The sequence below is a fragment of the Canis lupus genome, chromosome 19, assembly GCF_048164855.1.
Source record: "Canis lupus baileyi chromosome 19, mCanLup2.hap1, whole genome shotgun sequence".
Lineage (NCBI taxonomy): Eukaryota > Metazoa > Chordata > Mammalia > Carnivora > Canidae > Canis > Canis lupus.
In genome coordinates this window covers 34,890,947-34,907,656 of record NC_132856.1, presented here as the reverse complement: position 1 = coordinate 34,907,656, position 16,710 = coordinate 34,890,947, and the positions used below count along the sequence as shown (strand labels likewise).

General features: G+C 44.4%; 1 protein-coding gene across 2 annotated transcripts in view; it reads right to left on the bottom strand.

Annotated features, from left to right (window-relative positions):
- Nucleotides 1-2,109: 2,109 nt before the first annotated feature.
- IL17RD (interleukin 17 receptor D) overlaps nt 2,110-16,710 on the bottom strand; it is a 69,239-nt gene continuing 54,638 nt past the window's right edge. Inside the window, exons 9-13 of one of the 2 annotated variants that reach the window (XM_072785775.1) lie at nt 15,491-15,545; nt 14,416-14,526; nt 13,415-13,578; nt 9,404-10,343; nt 2,110-8,622 (exon numbers count right to left, since the gene is read on the bottom strand). In XM_072785775.1, the coding sequence (XP_072641876.1) occupies nt 8,510-8,622; nt 9,404-10,343; nt 13,415-13,578; nt 14,416-14,526; nt 15,491-15,545 (1,383 nt within the window). In that variant the 3' untranslated portion in view covers nt 2,110-8,509. Of the gene's footprint in view, nt 8,623-9,403; nt 10,344-13,414; nt 13,600-14,415; nt 14,527-15,490; nt 15,546-16,710 lie in introns of both variants that reach the window. The other variant, XM_072785774.1, reaches the window with a different exon arrangement.

The window sequence follows — 16,710 nt, the reverse complement described above, 5'->3', positions numbered from 1 at the left end:
AGATGTTGTAAGAGGGTTATATCATCTATAAATGTGAAAGCTGGTGCAACATCACCCCCCACCAGCAGAAAGAGACCAGGGAGCCAAACTCCCTGATCTTGCATTACTTTCCCTTAATCCTAAAGATCCTATTCGAATTGTTTCATTGCAAAAGGTCTTACCTCACGTTTGTGTCCTTCCCTTCTTCCCTGCATCCTCTACCTCTTGGACCACTTCTGGTTTTGTTCCTGTGGACAGGGGAGGACAGGGTATGCTGGGGGTAGGGATGGGAAACAGACATTTATTGAAGACCCACTTATACCCAGGACAGCAAAGATACTTTTTTATGTCTCCCTCCTCCATTGGCTTAGCTTATTGCCAGTAGTTTCTTACTCAACTAAACCAAATGAAATTCTTCTAATTAAAGCCTGCAAGAGAAGCTTGTCTTTGCTACCTTTAAAGTTTGCATTTCTAAAAGTAAAACCAGTGGCAAAGGCCCCACAGATGTTGGCAATTACAAGAACCCTGAACAGGAGCACCTGGCTCAGTTGGTAGAGCATTCAACTCTTGATCTTAGGGCCATGAGTTTGAGCCCCATGTTGGGTGTAGAGATTACTTTAAAAAAATACACACACACACACACACACACACACACACACACACCCCAACCAAAAAACAACAACCAAAACCTAAGGGAAAAAAAAAAAAGAAACCCTGAAGCCGCTGTAAAAACAGACTGTTATCTATGGCTGTGGTAAAAATTAGGGTTTCTCTCTGTTCAAAGAGGAATTTCCCCCCCACTAATTAGAATTCACTTACTTACTGCAGCATCTGCCTAATAAGGTTCTTCTAATCAAGACTCTTCAGATCCATTTGCTTAACCTGCTAACAAATTTACTTTCAGTATTTGGATTGATAAGGGAACCAAGCCACCATAACTTGCTACTCCAGGTCCTTTCTTCACCCTATAAACTATATTGAAAGACAGGGGAGCCTGTTGGCTAGGAGTGAAGATGCTTCAATCAAATATCTGAATATCTGTGCTGCCGATTCCTTGGTTGCACTCTTGGCAAAACTACCTGATTTCCAGGCCTCACAATCTCAAAAATAAGATGTATGTTGTTTGTTGTGTTTAGTATGCTGGGTTGTGGTGAGAAGAGACACAAAAAGCACTCCTAGCAGGAACTAATATTCCATGATGGTGTCCTCACTTCCTTCCTGCCACCCAACAATGTTATAGGCGGGGAAGCAAACGAGGAAAACCCAATGCTTCGAACACTTCACTTCCACTATAGTTTTTCCAGGCAATGGCCAGGAGGTTTGTGTTCTGTGTCCTTGCTCTGTCTTACTAACTCATTGCCCTCTCCTGGATCCCTGTCATTTTTGGAGCACTAACTATGTGCCATTAGGCACTTCCCATTCACCACCCTGCGAGGGAGGACCTTTGGCCAATTCTAGAGGTGAGAAACTGAGGCCCAGAAGTGCAGCCACAGGGTCACAGCAGCAGAAGCAGAGCAAAAACAGACTCCCATGTTGATAGGCACCAAAGAAGTTAACTCACAGAGCACTAGCACACAGGAGGTGAGAAAACGTGCAACAGCATGAAAGGACTCTTCTAACTGGATAGCCGGACATTCGTGGCTCCCACATTTCAGTGCTTCTTTTCAAAATTTTTTTTAAAGATTTTATTTACTTGACAGAGAGCAAGCAGGAGAAGGGGCAGAGGGAGAGGGAGAAGTAGACTCCCCACTGAGCAGGAAGCCCAACATGGGGCTCAATCCCAGGACCCCAAGATCACCACCTGAGCCAAAACCGAGTCAGATGCTCAACCAACTGAGCCACCTGGGCATTCCTCTTTTCAAATTTCTGAAAAGGTCTATTTGTTATGACAGTCAAATTTCTCCTTGACATGAATATCCCTGCTCCTGACTCCACACAGGCAATACACTCCTGGCCGCCAGAAGGCAAAGTAAATGGTCAAGGCAGCAGATTTCATGTGCAAGACCTACTGGCCACCCTCTCCTCCTCACCCTGGATAATCTCTCTCCATTTCAGAGGCAGAGCCCTCAGAAAACCGTGCTAGGAACCCAGCTCCTCAGCAAACAGGAAAGATGTAGAACAATGAACCACTGCAATCTTAAAACATTTTATTCGGTGCAGAAATTCTAAGGTACAAAAACAACATTTTGCAATTGTCAGCTGTGACCTACTGCCACCTATTTACAGTTATGTACAAATCAAATAAGACACTGTTTTCAATGTAAAAATATAGCACACTGCTACAGTCTGTCAGTGCTCACTATTCCACCAAACCCCACCAATGACAATCTTAAAGAAGAAACAAAGACAATGACAACAACCACCATGTTCATGTTCCACAGGCTTTTCCCCCAGAACGTAGTAGAGGGAGCTTCTGTAGTAAAAAAAAAAAAGTGAAAATAGAAGTTACCTAATCTCTAAATGAACACATGTGGTTTTTACAAAAGTTTTTGCTCTGTCCAGACTCACCATGTTTTTTCTTGAGGAAAAAAATGAAACTTTTAAATAACAGTTACACATGAGTGTGACCCGATGGTAGTTTTTTCATCTAATGGATGGAGCAGGCAACTTTGTCTACATCGTGTACAAACAGGAGTATGGTTCTTTGAATCTTCTCGACTGAAATTTTACTTGACATAAACATCAGACACGATCATAATTGGTTTGCTCTTGTCAGACTTCTGACTGGAGAAAACACAGTGTTGAGTCCATTCAGAGCCATGACTCTAGCCAGAGTTGGAATCATGACTTCAGAACACAGGAAAGCTCCTGAAGAGTCTGTGGTCCCAGATGAATTTCAGGGAGAAACCAAAGAACAGGAGGGAAGACAATTGGCCAAAATTCCCCAGGAGGTCCTCCCTCACTCTCTTTGCAAATCAGCTCTTAGCAACTGCTCTGTATCTCACCAGGGGCTAAACTGAAGTCCAAACCATTTCATAATATTGTGAGTCATGAATTAAAGGTGATGTTTACAGATACGTAAAAATAGAATACAAAATTGTGAGGGAGGGGTAGCTGCCACTCAGATGGTAAGAGCTAGTCTTGAAGAGTATCTTGAAGAAGCTCAGGAATAAGCACCAAGTATCTGACCACAGGAGTGGGGGGAAAAACATAACAGGCTATTGCTGGGCAGGGGGATAGATGTAGCAACCAAATAATCCTCAGAATGAATATAGGCAATATACCACTTCTTAAAAGTGCCATTATAGTTTTAAATAGTAAGAGAAGCCGGGCACATGAGGATTTCCCTATAATCCCCATCCAGAGCTTGGCCTCCACAAGGCACCAATGTGAATAAGGCACCATGTTCTGTTTGCACAACCAAACGGAGCATGAAGCTGAGACACAGAAGAGCAGTGAAAATTATCAAGCCCTTGCAAAACAAGAGCTATGAAGAATGGTTTAAGTAGGTGGGATTATTTACCAGGGGGATGACTTCACTGTGGTTTCCAAATACACGGAAGGTAACCAGCTGTTCTTTTTCCACTACATGCAGAACAAAAGAAAGCTGGTTTGAATTTCTGTAAGACGTACAAAGAACTATCTGATCAGCAGGGTAGGTTACTGAATTTCCCTCACTGAAAATCCAGAATCCCATCCATAGCCATATGTCTGAAATAATTCAGGCTCAGCCCCGGCTGACACCAGAGCGGGGAAACATGCTAGATGATCCAAACTTTCTCCCAGCTCCAAAACTCTGAAATTGGAATCCAAGCTATTGGCTTACAGTCAGACTTCCTTTTGTTTATTTCCACCCTGAGCCTGGAAAGGAGGTGACATAGAAAGGATGACCCAACACCCCATGAGGACTCCTAACTGATCTCTCAGTATCAGGAAAAGCTTTTCTCCATATACTGTTTCACATCTCCAAAACAGAGTCAATTCACAGATCATTTAAAACAGAAGACAATGCAAATACCTGGCTCTAGTGGACACTTGGGATTCCTTGCCCCACTCCCCGCAATCCCTGCTTTTCTCATTAAGCCTTGGCCTAAATTCATAATTGCACATCATTTAAAGAATTATTAAGCCAAGAACTAAAGCTATAAATAGGTCCTTTAGATTGTGGAGTTTAAGTGAAAATTGTTCCAAGTGTTATGTTTTTAAAATTGGAGAACATAAATCTGATTTTGAAATTAGTAACTGGCTTGCCTTTCTCTTAAGGCACCATGAAATGTAAAGAAGCAATCAAAATATTTCAAATACATTCACAATTCTATCAGACTTCTTTGGGGGAGCAAGTTGGGGAAAAAGAAATCTAGCCATCAGCTGCATTTAGTGAGAGCATTTTCTGGTGATACCAGACATCTGTAATCACCATGAATGCTTTTCATTTCAAATCTTACAAGGCAGAGGTGACAAACTGGCAGCTAGGGGACAAATCAGGCCCGCTCATGTGTTCTGTTGAGCCTGAATTGAAAAAAAAATTATTTAGCTGCCAACACTCTAAAAAAATTATAATTTTTCACATAAAAACCCAGATTCTCGGGGTGCCTGGGTGGTTGGCTCAGTTGGGTTAAGCATCTGACTCTTGATATTAGGTCAGGTCTTGATCTTGAAACCATGAGTTCAAGCCCTGTATTGGACTCCACACTGGCATGGAGTCTACTTAAAAAAAAAAAAAAAAAAAAAAAGAATCCAGATTCTCAGCTTCTCTTGAAAAATGGGAAAATCAGTAAGTACCACATGGCCACAACTGACTGGAATAGCTGCCTTCCTAGAAGTGGGACAGGAAGCACTTCAGTTTGCCACAGTCCTCGCCATGCCCTATGGCCTCTCTGACACTGAGAAGGTAGGTCATTGCCATTTATCACCACACCTTATTTATCATTATTCCTGGCCTGCTGCACTGGCTACCCTTGAAGGCATAGCATCTGCTAAGTAAGAGCAGCAGTCTTCACAAACAATTTAAAACAGAAAAGGCTAATAACTTTCACATTGGTACTGTCTACCTCTTTCCAGTAAGAACACAAAGAATAATTCTCCCCTCTAAGAGAGCCAAATTAGTGCTGAGGCTACTGGGGACTACAGGGTTTTCTTTAAGAAGAGGGTGTATCATTTCTTCTCCAGGAATAAAATAGGGTTTTTTTTTTTCCTTCTTTTTTTTCTTCTAAAAGATGCCTAAGTCTGAAGAAAGGAAAAGTTCCAAAAATCAAGTAACTCGACATTTTTGAAGGGACAGTCTTCCTGTTTATTTGTGCTTAAATCAGGGAACCTGAGATTAGGGGTTGGTTCAGAAAAAGAAAAAAAAAAGACATTTGCAGCTATGAAGTAGCAAGACTGAACTCTAACATACAACTTATGTACACTGAAATTACTATGCGTTGATTCCAATGATGTCATAGTTGCTAAAGACACTTTGTGAACTTGTGCTCTGGGACTGTCTTCAATTATTACTCATGTGTCAACCAAAACCTGTCTCATGATTTTAAGGCCCTGTCTCATTTTTTGGCTCAAAATGCTATTACCTGGCTGGGTCACCCAACCTGAATACCTGGGCCTGGACCTGAATGACTTCAGATTCTTTCTGAAGATCAATGTGCCTCAAAAGGCCCAGGATTTGGCCCTCTGGAGGACACTCTGCCCCTACTATGTGGCTGGGCCAGGTCTGTCCGGGTAAGTTCTGGTTGCTTGTAGCCAATTGCTGGGAGAAAAGCACACCTTTACCCAGGCTTCTGCCTCTCTGATCCCTCCCCACTCTGCAAAGCTATGTCAAATGCTAAGTCCTTTCTGTAGGGCACTGGTGAGTTAAGATGAACGACTAGCTCCCTACCTTCAACTACCTTCGAGATCTGCTTACCTGGCTCCTTGCATCTACCTCTGGTCTCCTGCGCAGAGGACACCAGCTAACTTAGCCACACAAGCCTCTTAGCTTTTCATTGAGGTCATCCCTATATTCTAATTCTTGTTTCTAAAATTTCTAAAAGCCTGCAATTTGGCAGAAGTTTTATCTGAATTCTGTCTTAGCATTTCAATTACCCAGGACAGTATCAGTCAAAGAATGCAGCTCTGCTTAAAACAGATGTTTTGCCTTAATCTACAAGGCAACTGTTCTCATTCCCAGCAAGAGATCGGAGGGTTTAAAAAAAAAAAAAATGAAGCTAATAAAACAAAACCACAAAGTTGGAACATATCAACTTAGTCTGACTTAGGCCTTCGCACTATGGTTTTGCTACTTGGTATGTTAGAATTTAATTGTGTTGAACATAAGAAATTAGTACTTGAAAATAACCATCTAAACCCTAAATCCAAACTACAATTTTACCTGATTTTTGGTCTAGCATATTTTTCCCTTGCATTTTCATAAGAAGTTAAGTTCATTTAGCAAGCTCCCTGCCCACGATCATGGAGCTCAGCTGATGCTCCCTGCCCCACCCGGCACCCCTCCATGCTGTTCCTGGGGTCACTTTCTCAGAGATGCTTCATTTTATGTGCAAAGTTGAATATCCTAAAAGTAGCTCCTCATGGTTCCTTTGGAGCATGCATCATTTCTTGGCCTCAATCTTCCTGATAATGTTCCAAAGTGAATTTTCATGTTGGCAAGTTTGGACTGACCAATCTCCCTTGCAGAACTTATCCTGATGATGGATGGAATGGCAGGACAGTCACACATGGGCAGGAGCTCTGCACTTGTCCCAGATTCCACGGTGACATGGAACATCTCTTCTCCAACAAGATGCCTGGCTTTATGGGGGAGACGGTTCTGCAGCTCACTTGTCTCCCCTTCAGAGCAGCTGCAGGAAATTCGATGCCGGTAGAACAGACGAGCAGAGCACGTTCTTCTCCCAAGGCCGTCAGCTGCCTTTACAGAACATGGAGTATGGCATTTGCATCAAAAATACACACAAACCTCTTCTTTCCAGCAAGGCTGCAAACCTTCCCTTCCCCACCTGCCAAGCATGTGCTTCGGTGGAAAAGTCATGCCCCATTCCAACTCCCACCCCTCCTTGAGAGGTTTCTCATCTCCCCTTCATATTGGTCCTATCTGCTAGAGGAGTGAAACCCAAGGTCCCCTGTGTGAATGCTGAGTAAAAGCAGAGTGCCAAAATCCAGCAACACCCATGAAAAACATGGAGAAAGATCCTCACAACCCCTCAAGGACATGGGAAGAAGGCTTTTCACAGGGAAGACCAAGGTATCATTACCTACATGCTAATAAACAAACAAGATTTGAACAACTATTTTTCCTTTGGAAACAAATTCTGTAGAATCATCATTCATAGAAACAGAACATTTACTTTTCCTTTTTTTAAAGCAAATATTTTCCTTCTAAGCTCTAGATAGCTATTTTTGGTAGGATAGAGCACAAGAGACAAATCTTTCATTGGGTAAGTACAACAGAAACACGAAGTGAAACATGATTCACAGGCTGGGTTGTTGGGAGGGAGTACTTTAAGATTCAAGAATTCAATGATTTCAGGTCTCATGTCTTCTTCAGACGGTATTAGAAGCGCACACTCATCTTTGTGACAGATCTCTCCTCACCATCTTAAAATGAGACTTCTCATTAGACAAAACCAGTTCAGCAGATTAAGTGGCTGCCACTTGTACACACTGCCATATTTCAATTGATTCTGATCCCTAATATTCTGGACACAGCTTTAGATCAGAAGCCAACTGAAGCATGAACTCCAGCTTCCAGTAATACAGCTCAGTTGGGTATTAGTCTTTTAAAAATAAACTTCCAGGCAGCAACATCTGAGATACTGCACAGTAAATGGAACCCAAGGAAACTTGGCATGCAGATCTGGGCCCCACATGATGCCTACTCAAACCAAGAGGTGGTCCTATGTCCTGAGTTATGGTGCTTTCTGTGCAATAACCAGCCCATGTCAGAAAAAACTGTCAGCATGGTAAGCCTGACCCTGCAGCCCCCACCTCAGCCAGCTATGGCACCACTAGTACATAGAGACTTATTTCATGAAAGGTGATAGTATAGTCAGTTACCTTCTCGACCTTCGACTCAGCTTTTTTTTTTTTTTAACATCTGTAGTACTGTAAATTCTATACCAAAACCAGACAAGAGCATCGTCTGTAACAACATGGATTCCAGATATACTGGCACTTGACTTCTGTGGCTATAATGGTACTAAAAGTGCTTCTTCCACAAAGCATTTCAAATCAAAGTAGCCAACAGCAAACAGGCAAAGTTTGCAGAGATAAATACAATCTGAATAATCAGTGCAGGTACGTTGCTATTTCTCTGTGCATATATCCTCCTACCTCCCAGAATTGGCTCTAATCCAAGGTCTGACCTTATGGACATGCCTTTCAGAGATCCATACAGTTTTAGAAAGTTGGAGACTCTGCCAAGATATCAGGTATCTGATATGAGGGATGGGGCAAGGAGAGCAAGTACTGGCCCAAATTTCACTCCAAGTATCCTTGCAGGAGACCTCAGCTCCAAGTGGACTGCGCAACCAGAGAGAAGAGCTGGGGGACCAGAGAGAGGCGGCAGCTAAAGTGGCAATGCTTAGACTCTTCCATTTTGTTACAAAGGGGCGACCGCATGGAGTTCACCAGTGTAGCTGCAGCAACCAGGCTCTGCTTTGCACGCCCCAGATGTGAGAAGCTTGGAAGGGAAGGCAGGAGGATCCTCCTCACCTAAGGAAAGAAAACAGGGCAGAGCCACACGTCATTGTACTTCACTGGGGCGGGTGCTAAGGCCAGAATGTGGTTGAATCTGGCTTTACAAGTGAGGCAGGCCTACCAACCAACTCAAGACAGGGCACTGTCAACCTGTTGGCAGGTTCCCTTAGTTGAGGGCCAAGGGTTTGCATGCATGACTCCAGCTAGCCACAGACACTATAAGGAGAAGCCCCAGGTGGCATCCTGCTGGTGCTCCCTGGGGAGACAGAACTCTCCTTCAGAGCCCTCCCACTTGGCCCTGTGCTGAGCTTTGATGGAGCAAACACCGTGTCCACCAATCCCAAGATTATTAAAAGATGTGGCTTTTAAGTCACTGGCATAGGTGAGGGATGGTGAACACTACAAATCCCAGCAAAGATAAAGGTCCAGAGAACCCGCCTCCCCCCCCAACCAATATCCTTGGGGCAAGCTGTGTCTTGGTAGCCAGAGGCCTGCAGAGTTCAGGAAGGTGATATAATGCACACACCGCATGTTTCATAACACCTCCTGCAGGGACTGGGCCGCTCACCATAACTGAGCCTCAGTATTCCAGCAGTTCACACATGGGAACATTCCCATTGCCTGGAATAAATCGAGACTATCAATGGAGTCTGTAACCTCCCATAAGGATTCAGTGCCAGTAAGTGTGCAGCAAAAGTAGAGAGACACTCTCATGGATTTGGGAACTAGAGACAAAGGCTGTGACCTGCATCAGGAACCCAACCCAAAGGCACTCTCGGCTCCCCCCGCACCTTACCCAGGCCAGAGGAGGACGACACGCTCTCTGTCAGCGAAGATGTCTCCGTGTGGTCTGCCGACAGTCCTTCCATTAAGGGCAGGGACAGCTCCGAGGAGGGCACGGACGAGTCGTAGATGCCCGAGTCCCGGGGCATGTCCGAGGGGCCGGAGGCTTTCACGGCGTGCAGCAGGGGCCGCAGGACCGAGCCCCCGCCGGGCCCAGGCCCCACCTCCGTGTCTTGGTCCAGGCCCAAGTGCGGGCCCTCGGAGGGCGAGTCGGCCCGCGCCCCAGGGGCCACAGCCTCAGCCTTGAGGCAGAAATCGCTGCTGTCGGGCCCTGGTTTGCACACGACGTCATTTAACACCAAGCCCGAGTCAAACTTCTCCAGCACCGGCTCTCGGGAGTGGAGGGGGGGAGGGCGGAGGGGAACGAACTGCTTCTCAAACCAGTCGGGCTCCTCATCGATGAACTGGTGCATGTTGCAAATGGCCACGTAAAGGGAGCGGCCCGACTTGCTCCGAAAGTAGTTCCTTCTGCTCACCTGCCCGGGGTGCGGCCCCGACTCTGGAAGGCCGTGGTCTCGGGAGTGCAGGTGGGAACAGAGCTGGGGAAGGTTGTCCATGAGCTTGTACTTGGTGCTCAGGTCCAGGACGCCGGGAACGTCTCCCTCGCAGGAGTAATCAAAGTAAACGGTGATGAACTTGCTGAGCTGGCCTGAGGAGCTCTGCTTGGCCTGGCGCAGCTTTTCTGCGATGGCCGACACAGCCACCAAGAAGAGCTCACCCTTTCCCGAGCCCCAGCCTCCGCCTCTGTGCTTGTAGCTCTTCTTGTCCACAAAATACTTCATGCCTTTGGAACACACCACGATGATGAACTGCGACTCGTGGATCTTCTGGATGACCCATTCTCTCTGCCCTTCTCTGCACAGACTGAAGTCCTCCCACAGGTCCAGAGCCACCTGGAAAGAGAACATGGACCTCACTCACCTATACAGCCTGGAGAGGAGACTCAGGTAACAAAAACAAGAGTGTTACAAGAGGGTCACATTATCCATCCTTTAAGTATTAGCGGCACAGCTGTGTGCAGGCTCCGGGGTGCCGGGGTCCCAGAAGAGCTAACGTTCTATGGGTGACAGTCATATGCCAGGACCCTGGCATTGTGCCCTTGCTTCTGACTGACACAGAGCCATTCCTGATCTCACCCCACCAGGGAGAAGATGGACGCACAGAGCTTCTAGCAACCTGCCAAAGTCACATATCACAAGTGAGGCCTTTGAGGGACTCTCTGCTAGTGACCACAGACAATGAGCACACTGGGGTCAGTCTGTGTGATGAGTGGAGCTGCCTGGTGATGGAAGGTGATGATGGATGAAACTGGGTGCAGGACCCCAAAGCAGGCAGGAAAGAGGCTCAGGTCTGCATGCCAGACTTGCCCACAAGGCTGGTGGACTCATATCCAGAGAGCATGTGGAACAAAGAGGACAGCCACTCTGGTTAACTCATTTGTGAGTGACGTGGCACCTCCCACCATGACTTCATAAGCAGTCTATGGGGCGTCATATCCATATAAGGTCTTCCATCCAAAATCCAAAAGAGATTCTGGGAGGGGGTGAGAGGGAGAGGCACCAAGAAAGGAGAGAAAACCAGGCATGCATGTGCCCCTCAGAGGGCTTCACCTTCTTAGACCATTTTCATCTGATTCTGCTAAAAATGTCTCTTGGCAGTTTTACCAGCCTCTTTCCTTCTGTAGTTCAGAAACTAATCCTCAGTGGCTATATGCCTGAATGAGAGCCACAGTCTCTAATGGGGAAGGGGGCTCTGAAATGACTTTGTCTTCTTCTTTGGCTCTAAGGAACACAGTTCAACATCCACTCACTTGCTGAAAATAATCCTGAATTGCTTTACATTCCCTTGCATTATACATTCTAAAAGCTAACTGGAAGTATATACCAAACATTTTTTAAATGTTCCCATCTTTGATGCAGCAATTCCATTTCCAGGCTTCTATCCCTGCAAAGTCATCAGAAATGAGGCAAAATTGAACTACTGGGATGTTTAGCAATTTGAAATAACTCAATTATAGAGAGTTGATATGATGGATCACGTGGCTGTTTAAAATTGCATGGTGCAGCCACTCTGGAAAACACTATGGAGATTCCTCAAAAAGTTAAAAATAAAACTACCCTACAATCTAGAAATTACACTAGATCTTTACCCTAAGAATATAAAAATACTAATTTGAAAGGATATATGCACCCTGATTTTTATAGCAGCATTATCAACAATGGCCAAATTAGGGGAAGAGCCCAAATGTTCATTGACTGATGCATGGATAAAGATGTAGTATGCATATAGATATAATGGAGTATTATTCAGCTACCAAAAATAATAAAATCTTGTCATTTGCAAGGACATGGATGGAACTAGAGAGTATTATGCTAAACAAAATAAGTCGAAAAAAGACAAACATGATATGATTTCATTTGTATGTGGAATTTAAGAAGCCAAAGAATCCTAAAGGGGAAAAAGAGAGCAGCAAACCAAGAAACAGACTCTTAACTACAGAGAACAAACTGAGAGTTAGTAGAAGGGAGAAGGTGGGAAGATAGGAGAAATGCGGAATGGGGATTCATTGTGATGAGCACTGGGTGATATATGGAAGTGCTGAATGTCGTATACCTGAAAATAATACTACACTGTATGTTAACTAATAGGAATTTAAATAAAAACTCTACAAAATAAAATACAATTGCAGTTTACATAAAACTTTCAGTAAGTTATTAAATGAAAAGACAGGAAAATTATTCTAATCTACCCTAAATGCAAAACTGTATGCATGAGTTCATCTGTGAAGAAAGAAATTGGAAGCAAACAGACCAGATATTAACTGTGTTCCTCTTTCTCTAGGTTGAGATTATAGGCCATTTTTTTTGGTCATCTTTGTTTCCAAATTTTCTACGACAAGTATTACACTCATAATTGGAAGACACTTCCCCCCTGAGGCTAGTTAGTTACAAAGCAGAGCCCACGGGTTGTCCCTGTCTGAAGACTGTGTTGCACCAGCTGGAGTTTGCAGTTTGGATCTGTGCATCTCCCTAGCTTCAGCTTGTAAATAGGTATTATTGACACTAGGGGGCAGCCTTGCCACATGGAGACACTAAGACACCCACCAGTGGGCAGTAATCAAAGCACAAATAACTTTAATTACACAGCTATTGTACAGTTCTTGCATTTGTAAGAAACAGAGTGTGCCTTCCATGACAGCTTCAAATTTCACTTCACCTGAAAATTAGCACTATCACATTATAGAAAAGCTACATATTAATAGCTTTAACTCAAGAGACAGTCAAGAAACCAGAGCTGACCATTTGAGTACTTGACACATTATTATTCTCCCTTCTCAGCAAAACTACTCCAAAGAATTGTCTAAGCCTGCTGTTTTATCTTCCATCCTCTCTTTGGCCGTTCAAGGCTCACCAGGTGTCTTGAATGACCCCCTCCCCCCTACTCCTGTTACATGTTCTCAGGGGATATGCCATTTCCTTCCAGGCAACTGCACGATCTTTTTTTTTTTTTTTTTTTTAAGATTTTATTTATTTATTCATGAGAGACAGAGACACTGGCAGAGACACAGGCAGAGGGAGAAGCAGGCTCTATGCAGGGAGCCTGACGTGGGACTCGATCCCAGGTCTCCAGGATCATGCCCTGGGCTGAAAGCGGCACTAAACCACTAAGCCACCCAGGCTGCCCACGATCTCCTTGATGTTTATAAAACTTCCTACCACGTAGATGCCATTAAAGGCTTTTGAGCAGGAGTGTGTCAGGGTTAGGACTAAGTATTAGGAAACATTTAGTGCTATGGTAGTGATAGGTAGGGCAGACTGAGGGAGGAGTGTGAGGCTGACCCAAATTTGGAAGGAAGCAAGGTCCTAGGTGTCACCCAAAGAGGCCTGTAGGGAAGGAGATAGAAGGGAGAGCATGGGAGCACATGTCCTACCCAGCGGAAGAGAAGAGACTTCAGATTGCTCACCTCACAGCCGCAGAAGTCCTGCAGGAAGTAGGCAAAACACCGGACAACGTTCATGTGATTCTGGCCATCTTTACTGGAATAGCAGAGGAAGACCTTTGGCCGCGGCCGGAGCCTCTCTCTGGGGAGCGCCGTGGTGTACGAGGAAGACTCAGAACTCTCTTCATCTAAATGTGAATATATATTTTCTAAATTGGAAAAGAAGATAGGGTTGATGCCTACGAGCCAGTGGTTTATCCTGTTCCCTAAGACTCGGGACCTAATGCCTCTTCAAGAAACAATAGTTGATATGCACACCTGAGATCCCAGTCCCCACCTCCCCAGCCCCTGGGTCACCACTGGAAATAGGAGAGCTGATTTCTCCAGGGGAGCAACAAGCGGCCAAAATTAGTTGTTCACCTGAAATTGAGTTTGAGTAAGCCAAGAAAACTGAAGGGACCACCCTGGTCAGCAGAGAGCACCCAGAAGCTGGTCTCACAACCAAGTATATCTACCAATTAAACACTAAAAGAGCTGACCTTCTTAAAAAAAGAAGGAAGGAAGGAGGGAGGGAGGGAGACAGGGAGGGAGGGAAGACAAACCCTGCTGAGCGATGACTTTAAAGTACACTTTAAAGTACGTAAGTCTTAAGAGTACATCTCAGCAAATTCTTATCTAAGTATATACCTATGTAACCACCACTCAGATCAAGATATAAAACATTTCCAAGCTCCCCAGAAAGTTCCCTCCCAACACCTGTCTTTTATAAGTAATGACGTCCTACCTCTACCCTTACTCATACTTTTAGACTTCATCTATATTCTTAAATTTACTATCCTGAGTCTGAGAATAGGATTATGGCTTCGTGTTCATGGCTCCTGAGGTTAAAAGCCAAGTATTTCAATGCTAGGAAACTAAAATGCCCATTTGGGGGGCGGGGGTGGTGGGGGAGCCAAAGGCTCCTGACTCCCTCTGTTGGCTGGTGTCCTGCCAACTTGGGAAGAACACACCACACAAAGAGATACCTTGTTGCTTCTTGCGGCACATCACAGTGAAGAGGGTGGCAAATGCTGAGATGACAACCAGTGGCACGGTGATGGCAACAGCCCTAATGGGCCCAGCCCACGGGGAATGTGCTGGGAAATTTCAAAGAGAAGGTTTGAAACTTAAGCAGCGCATGTTCAAAGAAATTCCTCCTTTTCTTTTTTCTTACTTAAGATTTTTTAATTTAAGTAATCTCTACACCAAATATGGGGCTTGAACTCACAACTCCAAGGTCAAGAGTCACATGCTCTACTGAGCCAGCCAGGCACTCCTCTTTTTCCTCTTTTTAAACATAAGCTGCCTAACAGGTGCTAGGACCCCTTGACCACATTTCTCTAGTATTGGTCTGGTGATTACAAATAATTCCTTTTAAAGGTTTGTAGAGTATAGGATCCCTGAGTGGCTCAGTGGTTTAGCCCAGGACATAATCCCTGGAGTCCCGGGATTGAGTCCCACATTGGGCTCCCTGCATGGAGCCTGCTTCTCCCTCTGCATCTCTCATGAAAAAATAAAATCTTAAAAAAAGGAGGGGGGGCGGTTGTAGAATACAATTCACAGTGACTACTTGTGAGAATTCAGCCTTAGGAAACCTCATTTCCCACCACTTTTCTTCCAAGGACCAGTGACTATTTAGTCCCAGCTACACACAGACACACACCAACCACAGTGGCCTCGGTCTCCCAGACATTGACATTAGGATGGAAGGAAAGTTAGCTTTGATGCGATACCTTTTTATTTTAAAGAGTAGGGGAGGGGGCAGTGGGAGTGGGAGGGAGAGAATCTCAAGCAGACTCCCCATGCTCAGCATGGAGCCCAACACAGGGCTTGATCTCACGAACCCCTGAGATCATGACTGGAGTTGAAATCAAAAGTTGTGGACACTCAACTGACTGAGCCACCCAGGCACCCCTGATGGAACACCTTTTAAAAAAAGAGGGGCTCAAATGATGTGTTTTGGTTTTACAAATTATGAAGTACAGAAAGTATCAAAGTGCATGGTCTGCTGTAGTCCAGAGCCAACATTTCACACAGGAAAAAAAAACCATACCACCATACCTGGCTTTAAGGCATAATGCATCACTTTTCTAGTTGTATTAGTGTCATCCACCAGCTGCAAAACAAAGGATGCTGTATCATTTTTTTTTAAGTGATAACATCTCAACCAATTTCATTCATTTTTCCATCTGTGGACAGTAGGGGGCAGAAGGAAGAACAGCTACTGCCTAGGATAATTTATGAGCCACGACTGGATATTAAATCAGATAAATCTCTGCTTTATGAACTCAAAACTCTCCACCTCATCACCCTGCATGAATCCATCATTGTTCATTCACTGATGAATTCAGCGACTGAGCTCCACATTCTAACAATCTTCAATTACAGTGGCATCCTACCACTAATTTTCCTGGGCTGCCATGAATGCTTTAAGAGGGTGTGTCACTTCAAAACCACATACCGCTACCAAGTCATACAACCAGTGTTTCTCCCAAAATGTTAAGACATGTTGATGGTCTCTGAATAGCAGAGCTATGGACAAATTTTTAATTTCCTTTTCTATTTTTCTTTTATTCCTGTTTTTGTAGTATGTTTGATACTGGAAAAGTAATCTAAAATTATATATTTTTATATATATATATATATATATTTACACACACATACACACACACACACACACACACACCATTTGCTTGCTTTTTTTTTAAGATTTTGTTTATTTATTCATGAGACACACAGAGAGAGGCAGAGACATAAGCAGAGGGAGAGGCAGGCTTCCTGCAGGGAGCCCAATGTGGGACTCGATCTGGGAACCCCAGGATCATGACCTGAGCCAAAGGCAGACATTCAACCACTGAGCAACCCAGGTGCCCCTGTCTTTTTTCAGTGGTATTTAGAACTTCATGTATATTTATACAGAAAAATGTCAGCAGAAAACTAGAGAAATAGAGGCAGATACAATTGGTGTAACTTTTCCTTTCTGTTTTACTACTTAAAGTTTTTAAATCCAAGGTTTTAAGAACATATTTTTGTAGTCTAATGGTGTAGGGGCCCCAGTAGGTAGCACAATGGCCTATTGGTAAATATTTTGAAACTAAGCTACTGGGGAAACAAGCAGTACAACAAGCAGATCCTCCCTCTGTCCCCCTCAAAGCAGGAAATATATCTCCCATATGACAAATACCCTCACTGTATCGAGAAGTAAAAAGGACCTCCTTGGGGTCCCTGTGTGGCTCAGTCAGTTAAGCATCTGCCTTCAACTCAGGTCATGATCCCAAGGT